The sequence below is a fragment of the Miniopterus natalensis genome, chromosome 17 (assembly GCF_054644295.1).
Source record: "Miniopterus natalensis isolate mMinNat1 chromosome 17, mMinNat1.hap1, whole genome shotgun sequence".
Taxonomy (NCBI): Eukaryota; Metazoa; Chordata; class Mammalia; order Chiroptera; family Miniopteridae; genus Miniopterus; species Miniopterus natalensis.
This window is the reverse complement of record NC_142097.1, coordinates 12,685,061-12,706,144: the sequence shown is the minus strand read 5'-3', so window position 1 is coordinate 12,706,144 and position 21,084 is coordinate 12,685,061. Positions and strand designations below refer to the sequence as shown.

The window sequence follows — 21,084 nt, the reverse complement described above, 5'->3', positions numbered from 1 at the left end:
AAAACTCAGCAAATATAAATCAATACATGTACTAAGATAGTCAACACAGTATTGTTTTTAATAATTAAAAAACTGGAACAAAAATATTAGAGTCCAACAACAGAGAATAAAATAAATTACAGCATATTCACACACTGAAAAATATTGCATCAATTAAAATTTAGATCTATATTCAGCATAAGAAGATATTTACTACATAGGTTAAAAAAGTAGGGTAAAAATACATGTATTATATAATATCATTTTTTGTTAGATCTGCATGAATATATATATGGGTATGAGTGTGTATGTGTGTACACATATACATACATACATACATACACCTTCCACACACATATATAGTTTTGTGTCTGTCTCCCAAACAAGCACTAACCAGGTCTGAGCCTGTTCAAAATTCCAGAATCAAGGACATTCAGGGTGGTATGGCCTTAGGCAGAGTGACTGTTTATCTATCCCTCTGTCTATTGAGAGATTAGAAGGATATACACACTAAATTATCAACCCTGGTGGAATTCATCATTAATTTTTCTTTTAGTTTATTTTTCCTGATTTTTATTTAATGAACATATATTACTTATAATTTTTGAATTAAAGACTCTATAGCAACTTGGAGAAAAGCTTGGGATGAAAATCACAGTATAAAATATCAACACTATGATTTCAACTAGAGTCAACTCTTGGCTAACAGTGATGGTTAGAGGATCACTTAAAACCATGGTCTACATCAGTGGTTTTTAAAGGGTGTTCCTGGGTCAGCAGAATCAGCATCATCTGGGAACTTGTTAGAAATTCTTATTCTCAGGCCCACCCTAGATCTAATGAATCAGAAACTCTGGAGAGGGGGCCCAGCGCTTGTGTTTTAACCAGTCCTCCACGTGATACTGTTGACTTGCTAAGGTCTAAGAAATATACTCAATTCTTAATTATCTAGGAAAGACGCAACATGAACCGGTAACATCTTATTAATTTAGTAATTAGGCAACAACTGATTAGCTCTTATTAACTCCTTCTCTTCCAACTGCAATGGGAGATAAAACAGCCAGATATTTAAAAAAAAATAATAAAATTTTTTTTTTAAAAAGGTGCCCTGGCCAGGTTGGCTCAGTGGTTAGAGTGTCGGCCCAAGGGCTGAAGGATTGTAGGTTCCATTCCCAGTCAAGGGCATGTACCCCGGTTGCAGGTTCGATGCCCCGCCCCCATCGGAGCACCTGCAGGAAGCAACCAATCAATGTGTGTCTCTCTCACACTGATGTCTCTCTCCCCCTCCCCCCCTCATCCCTTCCACTCTCTCTAAAAATCAATGGAAAAAATATCCTCAGGTGAGGATTAAGAAACAAACAAAACAAAAAGAAAGAATATCTAAATTATGTAAGGTTTCACTTTAAGAAACTAGAAGAAAAAAAAACGAGTAAAGTAATTCCAAAGTAAGTGGAAGAAAATGCAGAAACCAGTAATATAGAAAACAGACAACAGAGAAAATCAAAAAAGCCAAAATTTGATTTTTTGAAAAGATCAATAAAATCGACAAACTTCTAACTTGACTGATCAGGAAAAAGAGAGAACATGGATCACTAATACCAGGAATGAAAAAGGAGTTACTGCTATAAAGCATTAAAAGGATAGTAAGAGAAAACTACAGACTTTATATCAGAAAATGACTTATGTGAAATGGACAAATTTCTGAAAAATACAGCATGCCAAAACTGACACAAAAGAAAATAATTTGAACATCTCTATATCTATTAAAGAAATTTATCATAAGCCTTCCCCCACTGACAACTCCAATCTCAGATGATTTCAGCGATGAATTCTATCAAACATTTAAGAAGGAAACAAATACTCCAATCTTACAGGACTTTCTCAGGAAACGGAGAATGCAGGGTTCATGGCTGAACTCATTTTATGAGGCCTATATAGCCCTAATAGCAAAATATGACAAAGACATTACGAAAAATAAAATTACATACCAGTATGCCTCACAGGGTTTTCCCCAGGAATACAAGGTTAATATTTTTTTAAAAACAATGTAATTCACTATATTAACAGCATAAAGGAAAAAAACTGTATAATCATTTCAGTGGATACAAAAAAAGTATCTGACAAAATTCAAAACCAATTCATATTTCAAAAAACTAGGAATACTCAAATTGATAAAGCACATCTATGAAAAACCTACGACTGATATTTGTATATAACAAAGATCTCATTGTTTCCCTGAGATCCGAAACAAGGCACTGCTCACTTTCAAACGACCTGTATCCAGATTACACACAGAACTCAATAATTCAAAACTAAGAAAACCACCCAATTTTAAAATGGCAAAAGATGTGAAGACACTTCACAAAATAGTCAATAACACATTAAACAATGTTCAACATTATTTGTCATCAAAGGAGTGTCAAACAAAACCACATTAGAATGGCTAAAATTATAAACAAAAAACCAACCCGACCATACCAATGTTAGTGAGGACGTGGATCCACTGAACTCCTATAGCCACTGCTGGTGGGAATGAAAAATGGCTCATCCATTTTGGAAAAGTTTAAGAGTTCCTTAACATTAAATAGTCACTCCCAAGTATTTACTCAGGAGAAATAAAAACATGCCTACACAAAGGCATATGAACAAAATGAGCACAGTAATCTTATTTCTAAAAGCCAAAACCTGGAGAGAACATAAATGTCCATCAACAGGTAAATGAAAAACAAACTGTGGTATATTAATACGTGGAATACTACTCAGCTATCAGGAGCAAACAACCGAAATCATAACATACAGATGTTTTGGATGAATCTCAAAATCTTTATGCTGAGTGAGTGAAGCAGGCAAAAGACACTGTAAGCTCTATGAGACCATTTTTATAAAAACCTAGAGCATGAAAACTAGTCTACAATGAGTGAAAGCAGATCAGTGGTTACCTGGGGATATGAATGGGAAAGGGGATGGATTAAAAAGAGACGTGAGGAAGCTTTTAGGGAGGTAAAAATGTCTGTTATTCCATGTGGTGATGGTTTCACAGTTATGCCAAAATTAATCAAACTGTACACTTTTAACATAGGCAATTTATTTCACTTCTTTTATATCTCAATAAAGTTGGAGGAAAAGGAAACCCACAGTGAGAGGCAGCACAGCACTGTTAATGGCATGGTAACTGCGGCCAAAGAGACTGGGTTCAAAGCCCTGCTCAGGCACTTACTGTGTGACTCGGGTGAGTTATTTAACACCTTGCTGACTGGCTATTTTGAGCCAGAGCTCGCCCATGTGGCTGGCTACTTTTCCACGTTTGAATACTCGTGACCAATGAGCAAGGTGCTTAAAATTACTTAAATTAATATAAGTGCAGACACAAGTTAACTCGTGACCATTCAGCAACGTTCACGAAAACACGAGTATGCTCGTGATCAGTCAGTTCAATACTGCTGTGCTTCACAGCTCCCTCATCTATCTGTACAATGGAAATAAACAACAGTACTTACACTTCAAAGTGCTGTTCTAAAGATAAATGAGTTAACCCATGTAAAACACTCTACCACGTGGTAAATGTTATACAAAAATTTGCTATTACTAAAACAGACTACTTTCATTTTTCAAAAGTCCACATTACCCCACTTTGCTTTTAGAAAGACCTACAGTAGTACTTTTTTTCACTAAGCAAAAGAAATCCGAAAAGAATTTTAATTTTTACCAAAAAAAGGCTAAGAAGTGAAAATACTGATTGTTTTGCAGCAAGCCATTATAAAGGCAGTATGCAGCTCTAGCAGCAAGAGTGGCACTGCTTTTACTTTTTTTATTAGTGCTATTTCAGGTTTTATGAGTTGACTGGTATAATTTGATAGATTATTTTTTGGGTCTGGGAACACTAAAAAAATTTTCCATACAAATTAATGGTAAGTGCTTCTTCACTTTACCCCATTTCAGCTTACTAAAGGTTTCGTAGGAAATCTCTACTTTTGGATAGTGGGGAAAACCTGTATTTTATTTTATTATTATTATTTTTAAATATATCTTTATTGAATTCAGAGAGAGGAAAGGAGAGGGAGAGAGAGATGGAAACATCAATGATGAGAGAGTCATTGATCGGCTGCCTCCTGCATGCCCGATTGGGGATGGAGCCCGCAACCCAGGCATGTGCCCTGACCGGGTATCGAACCCCGATCGCCTGTATCCTAGGTTGATGCTCAGCCGCTGAGCCAGCCCGGCTGGGAGAAAACCTGTATTTTAAACCCACACTCAGACAAACTTAGCATAACCAAAGATTAGGGAGAAAAATACAAAAGCAACAGTAGAACTGAGTAAGGGGATATAACCACAGATAAAACAGACTTCCGAAGCTCTAGGAATCTCTGGAGGGGAACTCAGATGCTAGCCAGAGGCCAGACGGCTATTTGTGCTCCTGAGAGCACTAACTCCCCCCAAAAGACAGCAAGGAAGAAGTCACGATGCCTCCTATGAAAAACTATCTCCGAAGTAACATGCTGTCACTTCTACCACATCTATTCATTAGAGCTTAGTCAGGCTATACTTCAGAGGAGGGGAATTAGGATCCACCTTTGAAGGGAGGAATCTCAAATAATTTTTGGAACTACCCTGGATATCATCAAAAGGAATGTAGCATGATCTAATACTGAAACTGAACAATCCTGAGCTAGCTAGTAGTTCACAGAGTATCCAACAGATGCCAAATATTGCTGCTTCTCTTGAAAACTTAAACCACCATGAGGATCCCGAGTTCACTGTAGCACCTCAGTGTGCCTCAGCACAGGGCTGGGACGCCATGCTACGGCCACCACACAACACAACCGCCCAGGTGGTGCTTTCCTGCACTGCTCTCCTGACCAGCCTGGAAAGGAGGAGAGGAGGATGCTTTCTGCTCTTGGGCATGAACAAGGACACATTCCAGGAAGACCGAATGACTCACCATAAACTCTTATGCCAGGGAACCCTAAGATCTTTGCTGGAGAAAGCATGCAAGAAACTCTAGCTTCGAAACAGCCATTCCAATGCACTGGAACCTCTCACGGTGATAGCCACTACTGCTAACGTGCTATTGAGAGGCTATGAACAAATCATTTTGCCTGAAGCAAACTGTTTTACTTTATAAAGAAGTAAACATAGGGCTCCCCTCCTAGCCTTAACATTTGTTATAGTGTGTTGAGCTGATAGCTATATTCTTTCTCTTCCCAGATGAGAGATCGGTATCTTTACAAACTTACATCTTCATGCTTAAATTAATAAGAAATAAAAAACAAATGTATACCTTTTTTCCTTTATATTTAGACTTACAGAAAAGTTGTACAGTTTCCATATACCCTTTGTCCATTTTCTCCTAATATTAACATCTCATAACCATAGTAAAATTAACAAAATTAGGACCCATATAATACTGTTAACTAATTAAAAATCCTTATAAATTTTGCCAGTTTCCCCAGTAATGTCCTTTTTATGGTACAGAATCCAATTGAAGATTCCACACTGCATTTAGCTGTCATGGCTCCTTAGTCTCCTCCAATCTCTAACAGTTCCTCAGTTTTATCTTTCATGACCTTAAAATTAAAGTAGCCCGATGTGCATGGTTGAGAGTCGACCTAGGATCCAGGCAATCAGGGTTCAATTCCTGGTCAGGGCACATGCCCAGGTTGCGGGCTAGGCAGCGATCAATGACTCTCCTGTCATTGATGTTTCTCTCTCTCTCTCTCTCTCCCTCTCCTTTCCTCTTTCTGAAATCAATAAAGATATATTTTTTAAAAAAAAATTAAAGTGAGTAGCACTGGCCAGTTATTTTGAGAAATGTTCCTCAGTTTGGGTTTGTCTGATACTTTCTCTTAATTAGATTTTGAAGTGATGCATTTATGGCAAGAATCCTACAGAAGTGTTTGTGCCTTTGTCAGTACATCGCATCAGACACAAAACATTTTACATTTTTGGACAAGGTATGATTTAAGAAAACTTTCATATATCCAAATATGTTTTAAATGCCTGGTATATAATGCCTATTGTATCTTCATCAACATGTGCTAAAATTCTTTAATAATTAATAGAATTAAAGTTGTGCTTATTTTGAATTTTAAGAAATATCAATTACATAAGAACATCAAAAGTAAATGTGGAGCTTAGAAAGTCAATCTCTCTAAGAATATAAGTTCCATGCAAATAGGAACTTAATTTTGTTTACTGCTGTATCCCTAGCATCTTGAAAAGTGCCTGCCACTCAACATTTGTGATATGAATAGAATAATTTTGAGAAACAAAACACCAAAAAAATTCATTAAATGATTAGATCAACTCCATTAGCGTGGGGAAAGTTCAAACATTTAAAACATTGCTTTTACACTATTTATATACTTGTTCACAAGAACCTATTTCCAATCTCCCTCAAACTGCTGGCCAGCCATGCAGTTAGTGCTTCCCGGTATCGCATAACACACAGGCTCCCTAGGCAGTCTCAGCTGCTACAACCCCCAAATTTAGTCAATCACACCTACACCCACCTAGGCAATTCAGCAGGACTGCTGGGCAAACACAATTAAATATGAACAGGTCCACATATGCCACCACTTCCTTGGAACCCTCCCCCATGACACACTTCAAAGATAAACTTCATAGCCTGGTCGGGCGTGGCTCAGCACTGAGCGTCGACCCAGGATCCAGGTGTTCAGGGTTGGATTCCTGGTCAGGGCACATGCCCGGGTTGCAGGCTCGATCAATGACTCTCTCATCATTGATGTTTCTCTCTCTCTCTCCCTCTCCTTCCCTCTCTCTGAAATCAATAAAGATACATTTTTTAAAAAAAAGATAAATTTTATAAAGAAAAGATGCCACAGCTTACTATTAGCTATCTTAGTAAGTGCCTAATCTACCAAAGCCACAAAAAACTTTGCTCTGCAGAGACTCATTCCTGAAAGCAAACCTTACAGCAGAGATCAAACCATGCTTATTATTTACAACAGGAGGAGGGTTCAGGCACATTTAAAGGCATTAACATTATACTTTCCTAAACTCTAAAAAAATCTCCTGATTCACAGTGATGCAATTTTGCGGTCAGATAGTCACTGAGTTAAAGTTGCTCTTAAATGTTATGCTGTACTAAAAAAAGTAAAAAGAAAAATTTTAACTTAATGTTTAAATTAGATCTTTTATACCTTAATGCAATTTTTTTTGTTCTCATGCAATTTTATTTATTCAGGGGAGCAGTCACTATTTCATCTTTCCCACTCTTACTCATTTTGGTTACATTCAGTATTTCACAATCACACATAAAACTACACTGAGTTCCTATGACAGGATCCATCTGGCTGAGGTCAGATGATGAGGTTAAAAAAGGACTATTTTATAGCTCTGCTGCCTAACTACCATACCCATTTACAATGTGACTGGCAATGTGCAAGAGTACCAATTTCATGAGCCCACACTACTGGGATCATTGATTTTTTATAATACAGATATCAAAAGATACTAATTCATTCTAAACTTGTTTCTAACAAAGCTGAATATTTTCTTATCTCTTCTAATCTCTGTGAACTATCTATGCATGTAATCAAGATCTTATAATGCGTTTTGTGAAGAACACCTCAGGATTTAATGGGTTTTAATGTCATCCATAGTTGTTATATAAGGAGTCAAAGATATATGGCTTCAAAAGATTTTTAAAATTGAAAAGCTTGCCCGGGTGGGCGTGGCTCAGCGGTTGAGCATCGACCTGGGATCCAGGCGATCAGGGTTCGATTCCCCGTCAGGGCACAGGCCCAGGTTGTAGGCTCGATCAATGCATCTCTCATCATTGATGTTTCTATCTCTCTCTCTCTCTCCCTTTCCTTTCTTCTCTCTGGAATCAATAAAGATATATTTTTTAAAAATAAAATAAATAAATAACATAAAATTGAAAAGCTCTGGTCAGAGATCTCAATCATGTAGACTGGTGCCATTCAAGATCACTTCCCAAATAGATGTTTTAGGTATAGATATGAATGCATATGTACATGTGTATGCATGTCTGTATATTTGTGTATTTATTTACATCTCTGAATTAGGGACCTCAGGTTAAACTCTAGAAATGATCATATGGTGAGCTCACTCACAGTGGAGAAGCATTAGATATCTGCTCCCCTAACTCCCTAAGATAAATGCATACTTAACCTCTGCAACACTGCTCCAGTATTAGTCACCTCTGACACCTTCCTTACAGCCCAGTAAGTGTCTTCTTACCTTAGACATAAAGCAATTATATTACCACATACATAGCCCTGGCCTGAAACGATTTACTACTAGCCCATTTCCTCTAACAGAGTATGAGCTCTGTATGGCAAGGACTGTGTTATAGTCATCTCAGTGTTCCTAGTACTACACATGGAAAACAGTACCTTCTGAACGGCGAACAAAGACAATTCAGCAGAATTTCCACAGAGCCGATCACATCTGCAAGTAACTCATAACTTAATGCCTGGGCATTCTCCTTTTCATGTGTTATAATTCTCATGACTATGAATAGCAGAATTAAATCTAAAATCTGTTTTTAAACAGCAGATAGACAGGTGCAATCTGAAAATGCTTTTTTTTAATCCTCACCCAGGGATATTTTTTCCATTGCTTTTCAGGGAGAGTGGAAGGGAGGGAGAGAGAGAAACATCGATGTGAGAGAGACACATCGACTGGTTGCCTCCCGCATCCGCCCTGACCAGGACCGGGGATCAAGCCTGCAACCAAGGTACATGCCCTTGGCAGGAATCGAACCCGGGGCCCTTCAGTCCACGGGCCAACGCAATGCTCTAATCACTAAGCCAAACCAGCTAGGGCCTGAAAATGCCTTTCTGAAGTCTTTTGGAAATGTCTTTAAGTCTACTTGCCATCATATTTACTCAAATTCTACACAATATAATGTAGCATAAAACCAATTAAATAACAACTTTAAACAGCTCAATGTACCTATTTAAAGTCTGAAGAATGAAGCTCATCCTTTGATTTTTTAAAAAAATGTTTTTACTGATTTTAGAGAGGGGGGAGAGAGAGAGAGAGAGAGGGAGGGAGGGAGGGGCAAATATTGATGTGAGAAACATTAATCAGTTGGCTCCCCTATGCACCCTCACTGGGGATCAAACCTGCAACTTGGGTATGTGCTCTTACCTGGAATCAAACCAACGACCTTTCAGTACATGGGATAACACTCAACCAACTGAGCAACACTGGCCAGGGCACTCAACGTTTGATTTTAGGTAAAGAATATTCTTATTCTTTCGACTGATACTTTTGAATTCAGTTCTTAGAGACCAGAGAAAGTATTTTGGCAGCTATGATTCAATTTTAAGCAACTGAACAAGATTTCTTCTTGGAGTGAATGAAAAATTTTTTTCTACACATGCTCCTATATTTATAGCATACTATTATACAAAAAGAGTTTCTGGGCCGACATTTATATTTTACTAATTATAAAAATACTGTAGATACTCAAATATTTACTATTTATTAGCCAGGTAGTAAACAGAGGTATTCACAAAGTATAACCTACTGATTCACTAGTTCATGGTCACCACTGATCAATAAGAAAAGTATTCTACTTTCATTAACCACAAATATTTCAAAATGACACACCTTAACCTTCTGCCAAGACTTCTTGTGCTGGCAGTTTTGAGTGCCCCAACCAGCCAGAGGCTCACCTGACAGGTCCAGCTCCTTGGTGGAAGACAAATTGGTCAGACTCCAGCTGTCACTGCGGGCCGCCAGGACAAATTTGTGAGCATTGATGTGCCTGTCCCCAACTTTTATCTTCAGATCACTGATGAAGAAACATATCCACAAATATAAAAAGAAAAATGTCATCATAATTAGGTACAGCTAGAGTTCACAGCTGGTATATAGGTAAGTACTGATCAACATGCATCTGCAAAAGAAAAAAGATGACAGCAAATTTATTTCTCTATGCTAGCTCTGAATTCTGATGGGTCATGTTTATAATATGTTGCTAGACATGTTTTCTATCTCTAACTTCTAGCTTTAGTTCACACGGGATGTTCTGCTTTCAAAGACATCTCCTAATGGGATTCTTAAGGTGGTGAAGCTACAAGTTAAATAGGATGATTAACAGTCATATAAAAAGTAGAAAAGGTTTTATGAGGAATAATCAAGGTAAATCATGGGGGCGGGGGGCAGAAAGCTTAAAGATCGTGATGACAGTTCTGAGACTACAGTGCTGCTATGCTCCATACCACATTACTGGTCAAGCAAGGCATAAAAGAAAAACTATGAACAAATTAGCTTTGATAAAGCCATAAGATATATGAGACCCAATATCTAGACTCCTGTTCTTAGGAGAAACATTCACACATATTACTGCCCATCTTTTACTCAACCATTTATAAAGAAATGAGGGGAGAGAACTCTTTTTTTTCCAAACATGTTTCCATATTTAAGACATACCGTTATATGAAAAGAGCTTTCCAAATAGTTATTTATATTTAACTCTGAAATGTCAAATGCTAAGGGAGGAAACCATCTAGGCCGTTAACTAAAATCTAAGAAGGCCCTACTAGCTGACACAGTAAGTGCCATATATGGCTGTGTGGACAACAATCCAAAGTCATTACTTATCACCCTCCTGCTTATATTTCTGTTTTTAAATTTTCATACTCCCCTTTAAAGTAATTGTTAGGTTGAAAAGCCTTTAGAAACTAAATACACAAAAATTATTATATAAGTGAATAAATAAATAATTACAAAAACTAGTACATGAATTAACTCATCCACCTAAAAGGAGACCCAACTGGAATACTCTTTCTATACAATGATTGATGCAGACACATTTTACCCCACAAAAGCACTGTCTACAACATACTTTGTAATTATGTAAGTGTATCAACAATCCTAGTTCTATTAAAGACCAAGCTTCAACTAATTATGTTAGATTAGAAGGTAACAGGGAACTTATTACTTGAAATAATTACAAACTAAGGTTAACACAGAATGCTATTAATTAATAAAGAAGAAATGGAATTAATATTCTATTTCAAACAGAACATAAAATTCTGTCTCAAATTATATCCTATGATAAAGTTTTCAAAATTTAATGAAAACAGAAAGCTGGCTATTTACAAAGCACAAATAATTTTTATTTTTTATTTTATTATTATTATTATTTTTAAATATATCTTTATTGATTTCAGAGAGAGGAAAGGAGAGGGAGGGAGAGAGATAGAAACAACAATGATGAGAGAGTCATTGATCGGCTGCAGCCCGCCACCCGGGCATGTGCCCTGACCAGGAATCAAACCCCGATCGCCTGGATCCTATGTTGATGCTCAACCGCAGAGCCACGCCCCGCCAGGCCACAAATAATTTTTAAATTCTAAATTTATGAATCAAGTATTAAATTCTAATAACTTAAATGAATTACTCAGTGATTACTATTTCAACCACAAGTCTGACTTTCAGCTAAAAAATTATAAAAGTAAATGTTTCTATAAAATTCCTACTACAATTCATGAATGTTAGGTCAAAATGTTTTCTCTTTTGTAGGCTAACATACCAAAGGGAAAAAAAGGATTTCACTAATAATTTCTAATAATAATAATTTTCAAAAATACCATTCAAAAGTGGAAAATTGAACAAGTAAAGTCTATGTAAACTCTATGTAAAAACAATTAGAAGGCTAGTAACTTTTAAAATTTCATTCTAACCAATTACAGAGCATTTCCTTTTAAAATATGGGTATTAGAATGTTGTTACTGGAGAGGAAAAATAAATAAGGAGCTTCTTGCTAGAGTTTCTTGATCAAACACTTTAATTGGAAAAATTATAAGCTTGGTTGCTAAAAGAATGAATGTAGTAAATAACTACATGCAACCCAACTTTTTTTTTTTTTAATCCTCACCTGAGGATATTCTTCCATAGATGTTTTCTTTCTTTTAGAGAGTGGAAGGGAGGGAGGAAGAGGGGAGAGAGAGAGGGAGAGAGAAACATTTAACAATGACGGGGAGATGACCCCACCGGGGCTGGGATGGAGCCTGCAAAGGAGGTACACACCCTTGACGGGGGAATCGAACTTGCGAACCGCTGAGCCAAACTGGTCAGGGCTGTAACCCATCATTTTAAATGATCTTATGGGACAAAAGCCTTCTCCTGAACTTAGTAAAAACAAATGTACCAATTTCTTTACACATTTCTAAATTTAAACATTTTAACACTGACACATAAAAATACTATTTAAATTCTTCAACAAAATTCATGTTTCTGGGAAAAGTAGTTTTCTTTCCTGTACTGGTAAAAGAGCACCTGCTTCAGAAACTGGTTTTCTAATTTTAGTTACTCCATCTGAGTCCTCTGAAGGCTCCATTCCCCACTTCATATTCAACTGTACATAACACACGTATTCAACTTCCTTAGATAAAGGACAGGTGAAGAGACTCACTGGAACCATGATGTCATACTATACAGCTGACTAGGTAAAAAGAGCCAGAATGGGAAACTGCCCAGTCTAGTTCCCAGTGTCTGCTAGAAGGACTACAGTATAATGAATGCAATTGATCAATAAGTAATTGAAAAAGTAACAGGTATTCTAATGGGGAAGAGCCTTGGAGAGTAGGAGAAATGTGTCTGTAATAGAAATATGTCAGGCTTCCCACCTGGGTGAATAGAAATAAAGTTTTAACTTTACTTGTACATGGGAGAAAGAGAGAAAAATTTAAAAAGGCGATGAACTGTATTTTGCAAGTGGCTATATCCAGTCAATTTAAAGGGCTTTCATTTACTCAGTGTATATTTCTTCTGTTTTGGTTTTCTTTTGGTATTAAATTTTTCTTTCTTTTAGAAATGATTAAGATGGTAGGTTGGCAGTTCTGGATTTTGATCTACTTTATTTTATTTTAAATTTTACATTATTTTATTTTATTTTTTGTTAATCCTTGCCTGAGGATATTTTTCCCATTGATTTTTAGAGAGAGGAAGGAAGGAAGGAAGGAAGGAAGGAAGGAAGGAAGGAAGGAAGGGAGGGAGGGAGGGAGGGAGGGAGGGAGGGAGGGAGGGAGGGAGGGAGGATGAGAAAGAGAGAGAGAAACATCGATATGAGAGACGTATCAATTGGTTGCCTCCCGCATGTGCCCCAACCCCGACCAGATCTGGGATCAAACCTGCAGCCCAGTTATGTGACCTTGACCTTGACCAGGAATCAAACCCTCAACCCTTCAGTTCCCCAAGCCGATGTTTAACCACTGAGCCACATCAGCCAGGGTTTGACCCATTTTAAATGTCAAATTTTATTTTGAAATTTTACTAAGTCTTATCTAGTCCAATCATCCATTTTGCTAGTAGCCAAATCCTTCCCTCTATGTATATTCAAATCCATATTTCTTTTCCATATCCACGTCCATCATCCCAACTCAGTCCTTCATCATTTCTGGTCTGGACTATTTACATCACAGCTGCTCTCCAGCTCTCTTCTCTTTATAAGTTCACCTACATGATGTTATGAGGTTAATCTTCCTAAAACACCACTTTGATTATGACAGTCCTACAAACTCAAAAATACTGTTCCACACTTTCTAGAGGATTAAGTCCAAATTCCTCATCTTGGCATCCCAATGCAATGCACCCTACCTTTCCCCCCTCTCCCAGTGCTCCCCTACAGGGACATGCACTCTAAAAAGGCCCCCTCACAATCCCCTAAATCCTCTGCATAGTCCCATGTTTGAGCCTATTCTTAGTCATTCCCTCTAACAGTAATATCACTCTTTTAAGCATCTGATATGTTTATAACATTTATTTATTAATTTAATCCTCACAACAATCCTAAGGTAAGGAGTAGTATTATATCCCCATTTTACAGATTAGGAACCTGAGGCATGTCATATAACTCTGGGTGACACAGACAGTAAATGGCCAGCTGAGCTTCTAACACAGGCTGTGTGGTTCCAGAATTCACCTTCAACCATCATACTATACTGCCCACTAGTTTCAAGACACCCTCTTTGAACATCCCAAGAGAAAGTGACCTCTCCCCTCTGAATCCCTAGATATGTGAGCTAATTCCTACTTGCATCAGACATGCTATCACCATGACTCCCTCACTCTGTGCCCAAGATAAGCAGGAAACAGACAAAATCTTTCCTCAAGGAACTTACGTTCTAGAAACTAAAGATTTGCTAAAATCCCCAACAGAGACAAATAAACTTGGAAAGAAAGTCAACAAGAGAGAAGAAGTTGCACTGTGACCTGGGAGTAAAGCTAAAGGGCTGGATTCCCCAACTGGCCCTGTGTCCAGGAGCTCACCTGTATTGCTCCTGCTCATAGAGGTCAGCCACAATCGTCAGCAGGCGGCTAATGAAGGACTCATTGTTGTTTTCTTTGTTTGCTTGTGCGGCCAAAAGAGTGCATCTCTTCTCTGTCTCTGCCAATTTCTTCTGCAGCTTGACATACTCTTGTCGGAGAAGCATCAAGTGCTTCTCCAGCTTGGCCACCTCCTCTGCAAGGGAGACAAAGAATCAAGTTTACCATGGCAGGCGTAAAGCAGACAGCATTCACTAAACCCTCATTCCACAAGTAGGATGGTACCAAAATGACTAGTCATATGATGTTTCTATTACTTCTTTTTTTAATCCTCACTTAAGGACATGCTTAGAGAGAGGAAGGGGGAGAGAGAGAGAGAAACATCAATCAGTTGCTTTCCACACATGCTCTAGCCAGGGATCAAACCCGCAACCTTTTTGTGCACAGGACGATACTCAACCAAATGAGCCACTCCAGCTGGGCTCTACTACTTCTTAATGATACTCCTACAGGACCAACAATGGTTTTATTTCAGGACGTCACTAGGTCACTGGACCAAAAGATCATCAAGGTCCAGGGATTTCTCTTCTTAGTTTCCTCTGAACATCAATAGTCAATATATGACAATGAACACACACTCACATAAGATGCTAACAGGTCCCTGCCCTGCAAATCCTTTACCATTAAGCCAGGAGTCTCAAGGAAAGATGATTCTCAAAATCACCTAGGAGGCTTTTTCAAACTACCAGTGATAGTAACTAATTCTCACATGTTGCATGCTGTTCTAAAAGCTTTCTGTGAATCCTCTCTTGCAAGCTTCATGATAACCCCATGAGGTAGGTCCTATTACTAACACGTTTTACAGATGAGGACACTGGGGCACAGAGAGATTAAGAATTTGCATAAGGTCACAAAGCTGGTGAGAGGTAGGGCAGGGAGGAGTCCAGGCATTCTCATTCCAGTACCTGTGATTTATTAACCACTACACCACAGTATCCAACACTATTCAGCCCTCCTTCAGGAGAAGCTCAAGGTAGTCAATAATAGTTCAGATGGAAGCAAGTCATATTCCACAGGTGTGCTCGGGCACATTAAGAAGGTTGAGAACCACTATATTTGATTCATTAAATTCAACAACTATTTACCAAGTGTCTACTAGGTAGGTGCCAGACACCTGCACAATGGTAAGCAAAATCAGACATATCTTTCCTAAAAACTTTTAGTTACTGCAGAAAATAAACTTTTATATAACAACTAACAATCAAATGAAAAAAACTACAAGTACTACTCTAATGAGTACTAAAGGAACAGAGATGTAAGAACCTGTAATAAAGAAATTTAACTTAGGGCATCAGGGAAGGCTTCCCTAAGAAAGTCACAGTCAAGAAGCTACTCCTTTACCTGGGCTCTAAGGTTCTGCTGGGGAATCACGCAACCATGCAAACTAGTAATTACATAAACCCAGGTCTAACTATGGAACCACAGTGCCGCTCTGGTCATTCTCTCGGCCTCAATCCCTTCGTCCCTCTCTTCCCACCACAGATATTCCAAATCTTGACATCCTCAAGCCCATCTCCCACCCAATCTGCCTCATTCTAAGCCAGTGCCTTGAGGAAACCAAGCTGCTGTCAACAACTTCCACTGTACCAGCAACTATCCCCACCTACTCCATGCTTTCTCAGAGAAAGTATTTCCCTCCGGTCCAAGTTTAATCCCTCCACCTATGCTCCAAACCCATCACTCTCCTCCGGTCCTTTGCTTTATCATCACCCATCCCTTCCCCAGCAACTTCAGTCTCTTTCAACTGGGTCCTTTTCATCAGCACATAAGCCTGTTCAAGTCTAAATAAAACTCTCTTTCCACACAACCTCTGACGTCTGCCCTTCCATCTCTAGCTACCACACACCGTTTCCTCACCCAGCATTCCCATCATTCCCTCCTTCTATCCCCACCATTCCCTTAAAACTCCTCTCACCAATGATCTTCTAATTGCCAAATCCAACAGACACACTTGCCAGTGGGTCTCCTCCTGGACCTGTACAGTACAGCATTTGATACTGTTGTCCATCCTTCCTTCCCTCCTTCTGTTCTTTCAGCAACCACATGCCACTCTCCCCCCCATTCTGGTTCTGCCTCTGTCACATGCTTCCCTACATCCCTCCCAACCCTTGACCACTGACATTCCCCCAGTTCTACCTTTGGCCCTCTTCTCAAATGTATGTTCTCTCAAGGCAGCTTCTCCAGATTTTGGATCTCTAGTCCAGATCTCTCTTCTTAGATTCATCTATCCACCTGCCCAGCAACTATTTCTCCCTGGTGGCCCACAGGTACCTCAAATTCACTATGCCCAAAGAAAACTTCATGCAAACTTGCTCTTCCCTTGTGAGGTCCCTATACTAATAAATGGCACCATCACCTAGCCTAGTTACATGAAGATGAAATATGGGGATAATCTTTGATGTCTCCCACTAACTAACATGGCCCCAACTCAGAAACTGACTTTCCCACTTAAACATCTCTGGGAATCCTTCCTGTCTTCTGTATCCCCATCTCTACTATGATTTTCATTCAGATCTTCATTCATCATCTGTTCCCAATGTGAAAAGATTTATAGCTGCATCACAGAGACTATCACAGGGCCTGACACAGAGGCTCACTAAATATTTGATCAATTCAGTTGAACAGGTAAAATATAGTTTTATAAAAAAGGATTTCTTTCCTCTCGTCAACTGTATTCCTCCTCCATCTTCTGTCCAACAGCTAATTCTTTTTTAAAAAAATAAGTTTTTATTCATTTGAGAGAGAGGAAGGAAGAGGGAGAGAGAGAAACATCAATTGGCTGCTTCCTGCATGCCCCTTGCTGGGGATTGAGCTCACAACCCAGGCATGTGCTCTGACGAGAAATCGAACCAGCGACCTCTTGGTACATGGGACAACATTCAATCATCTGAGCCACCCAGCCAGGGCTCCAATAGCTAACTCTTTATAAACATGGAAACAATAAAAACTTGTTCAAAACGCAGGAATAGTTACATAAACTAAGCGGTACATGAGTTTGAAATTATTATGCAACTATTAGTGTTTTCAAAGAAATATGTAATACAAAATATGCATAAATATGCACAGAAAAAAGCAAGCTGTGAAACTAAATATGTTCTATAATTTCAATGTTATTATAAATATTCACATATATGAGCAGTAAAAAGATAAATGCAGGACCCCAAAATATCAGGAGGTCTCAGTGATAGGGGATAATGGAAGGTTTTTCTTCTTTGCACTTTTCTGCACATTTCAGGTATTCTATAACAAATGTGTTGTTTTCATAACTAGAAAAAATATTTTAAGAGAAACTTGTTTAAATATTAATAGACTATCTTCTTCATACATATAGTAGGGACCTTTTTCTCTACTTCTAGAGGATCCATGTTAAATGGAATAAAAAAACTGGATGTGAGCCTCAGGTGCAAATAAGTATTCATGGGGAAATAAAATAGAGGCACTTATAAGATGAAAATTTGCTTATAGCTGCTACATGATCGCTGTGTCCATGATTTACATATCAGATAAGAATTCCTATGCCCAGCCAGTGTGGGTTGAGCGTTGTCCCATGAACCAAGAGGTCACCAGTTCAATTCCCAGTCAGTGCACATGCCCTGACTGCGGGCTTGATCCCCAGCAAGGGGGCATGCAGGAGGCAGCCGATGGGTGTTTCTCTCTCATAGATGTTTCTCTCTCTCTTCCTCTTCCTTTCCCCCTCTCTAAAATCAATAAAAACGTATTTTTAAAAAGAACTCCTATAACTAATATATTTTTTAAATACTGCAATAACTTGGCCTACTAATATTTAAACCAAATATTTCTTTTAAAAACATTGGCTAAACAATGATCCTATTATAAATTTCAAAATCTCAGCAAGTAGCATTTACAATTATACCAAACCCCTTAGGTAGGACTAGCTCTACACTTTTATTCTGGTGTGATAAATATACAGGGCACTGGTTTTGAAGAGTTCTTCACAGTGACTCTGACTAAAAAGCTAAGAAATTGCAATTTTTTAATTTTTTTTTAAACATATCTTTATTGATTTCAGAGAGAGGAAAGGAGGGAGAGAGAGATAGAAACATCAATGATGAGAGAGTCAATGATCGAGCCCGCAACCCGGACATGTGTCCTGACCGGAAATCGAACCCCGATCGCCTGGATCCCAGGTCGACACTCAACCGCTGAGCCATGCCCAGCCGGGCAGAAATTGCAATTTTTTACCTCAAAGGGGGAAGCATTTAACACAAAGCATTGAGTTCATGTGATGGTACAAATTTATACTTTTTTCTTTTTCCCTATAGACAAAGAAAAGGAGGTGATTGGCTTCTTTAAGCAAAACTGTCACTGAATTTCTAGGCTGGTAACAGAAAATGTAGCATCAAATTCTGTTCAAAAACTGCTATCACTTGTAGCAAAATGAAATCTGTGGTGTCACAAATTGTGATAATGGTTATCTTTGGAGGAATGCCAAGAGAGTAGTATTTGGAAGGAAACATGAGGGTGCTCTCTGGCGTGCTGGTAACATCCTTTTAAAATTTAACTTAGTAGTGGTTACACTACTAATCATGGTTCATTTTGATAATTCACTAGCTCTACCCTTATGATTTGTTCTTTCCTTCATTATCTTATGCTTTAACTAAAAAGTTAACAAAATTGATAGATACTTGTAGTGGGTTCTAAAATCAAACCGATGGGTATCTAAATCCTTTCTCTAAGTAGCTGTGAGACCATGGGCAAGTTCATCTCTCTGAGCTTCCATTTCTTTGTATGTAAAGTGGGGAGAGGGGATCTACTTCTCAGGGTTGTTGTGAGAATTAAATGACAGCTATTGTGACTGGCACATGCACTCAAAACTGTCAGCATTTCCTCCACTCTCCTTGCATTCCACAATTGCATAATCACTGGATAAACAGTTTAAATTATTGTAACAGTTTACACAACATTTTTTTGAGTCATGAAAAGCAGAAAGGGATACAAATGTTTTCCTGAGCTAGGAATTAAGACTGATCAATTAAAGTCACGGAAAATCAACTGGACATTATAAGAAAGGGGTGATGAACAAAAGTAAAAACAGAAATGCAAACACTGCTAAATACCAAACAAGCTACTTTAAATACTGTATCATCTCACAAAGCAAGTCTGCACTGACCATTCCAAAATCAAAAAGCAAAGCCTAACATGTTTTAAAAATCATCATTATTACTCATTTGGAAAAGGTGAAAACTAGGTTGTCCTTTAAAAAAAAACCTGTCAAAGAGGCAACTTCTAATCTACCATAGTAAAGTCAGTCAACATCTACAAATGACCTAGAAATGGCAGTATAATCATTATCACTTAGAAGTAAATAGAGAAGAGCAGAAAATAGTCTGGGGAACAGGATTGAGGGGTAGCAAAGTTTATTTTTTGTTATAAGCCTTGTAATATTATTTGAATTTTATTTAAATCAATGCATACTTATAAAGCAAATATATTCTTTTATCCAAGTTTTAAAGATTATGAAAAATAATTACAATTATGAGGAAAAATAAATAATTTTCTAATACCTAAGTATAAGGATTTTTATGTATCACAAAACTTTAGAAAAGGAAGGAGCCTAAAGATGATCTCATTTCAGTCAACTTCCAGAAAATGAATCTGAGGAGCAGAGAGGAGACAAGCCCATGACCAACCTATCTACCTCTTGCCTCTCAGACCATGCTCAAAGGCAATACTCCCAGGCTACCTGCATGAGAATCACCCAGGCAGTCTGAACTGGAGAAAGCAAGCACCCAGATTCAGTAGATGTGGGGTGGGGTCAGGAAAAGTATACTGTTAAAACAGTCCCAGGTATGGGAATGAATGCCCTGGAGAAAAAGCTCAACCCCCAGCAAATACCTCCCTAAGTCACACACAGACTGCTCTGGGAATACTGAACTGCAATGTTTTTGTTCCTTCATTGATTTGTTTACAGATTTTCATCTTTTAAGAAAACAACTGCATAACCTAGTCATTCATTAAAAATTTACTAAGCACCTATGCAGTGCCAGTGTCAAACTAAAAAAACAACATCATCCTGGCACTTTTTTTTTTTCCAAAGTTACAGCGTAATGGAGAAGATGAGCTAGTAAACAAAAACAATTCAATAAAAACTGACAACACTCTGAGGGGAAAATACAGATAGAGCACAGAGCAAGACCACCTGCCTTAATCTAGCGTGAGAAAAGACATCCCAGAAAAGTGGTGTTTTACTTCAAAAGATTGAAATGAATGAAGCCTGTAAGTTTTTGTAGCATCCTGAGCCCAGAAATTGCGAAGAAAAGTCTTCAGTCTTCTACATTCTTGGTTAGATTCTCCTTTCAAACTAGTATCAGTGAACAGGTTTGTGGAACAGACAGTACTTCGCTGTATGACAAATACAAATAATAATTAGAAGGCAAGACCTAGCCTCATCCTCCAAGAGCTCACTGGCAAAAATGTCTGCCACTCGCCTGCCTCTGCATAAGTCAACTGAAAAGGAACTGGTCAGAGAAAAAGTCATCTTGCTAGTTCAACCTAGTGGTTAAAGTTACAGCCCACTTGCTGGAGAGAGAGCTTCCACATTTTCACAGAGGCAGCCTGTGGCTATGGATTGGAGATTTTTCTTCCATAAAGCAAACTGAACCCTTTAACCTTGGTTTCAATTACACAATATTCTAGGCAACCTAAGTATTTTGCTCAAAAGCTCCAACCCATCAAGACTATAGCATCAGTAATTAACTCTGCATTTCCATGCCATTTAAGTCACTTAAATTATCGATCTACAAATATTTATGACAT

The 21,084-nt window shown here is 38.2% G+C and overlaps 1 protein-coding gene across 2 annotated transcripts in view; it reads right to left on the bottom strand.

Annotated features, from left to right (window-relative positions):
- The window catches only part of ANKFY1 (ankyrin repeat and FYVE domain containing 1), a 76,359-nt gene that overhangs the window by 43,774 nt on the left and 11,501 nt on the right, over positions 1 to 21,084 (bottom strand). The window contains exons 2-3 of one of the 2 annotated variants that reach the window (XM_016200950.2): positions 14,251 to 14,443; positions 9,648 to 9,766 (exon numbers count right to left, since the gene is read on the bottom strand). In XM_016200950.2, coding sequence (XP_016056436.1) covers positions 9,648 to 9,766; positions 14,251 to 14,443 — 312 coding nt within the window. Of the gene's footprint in view, positions 1 to 9,647; positions 9,767 to 14,250; positions 14,444 to 21,084 lie in introns of those variants that run through there. The other variant, XM_016200951.2, reaches the window with a different exon arrangement.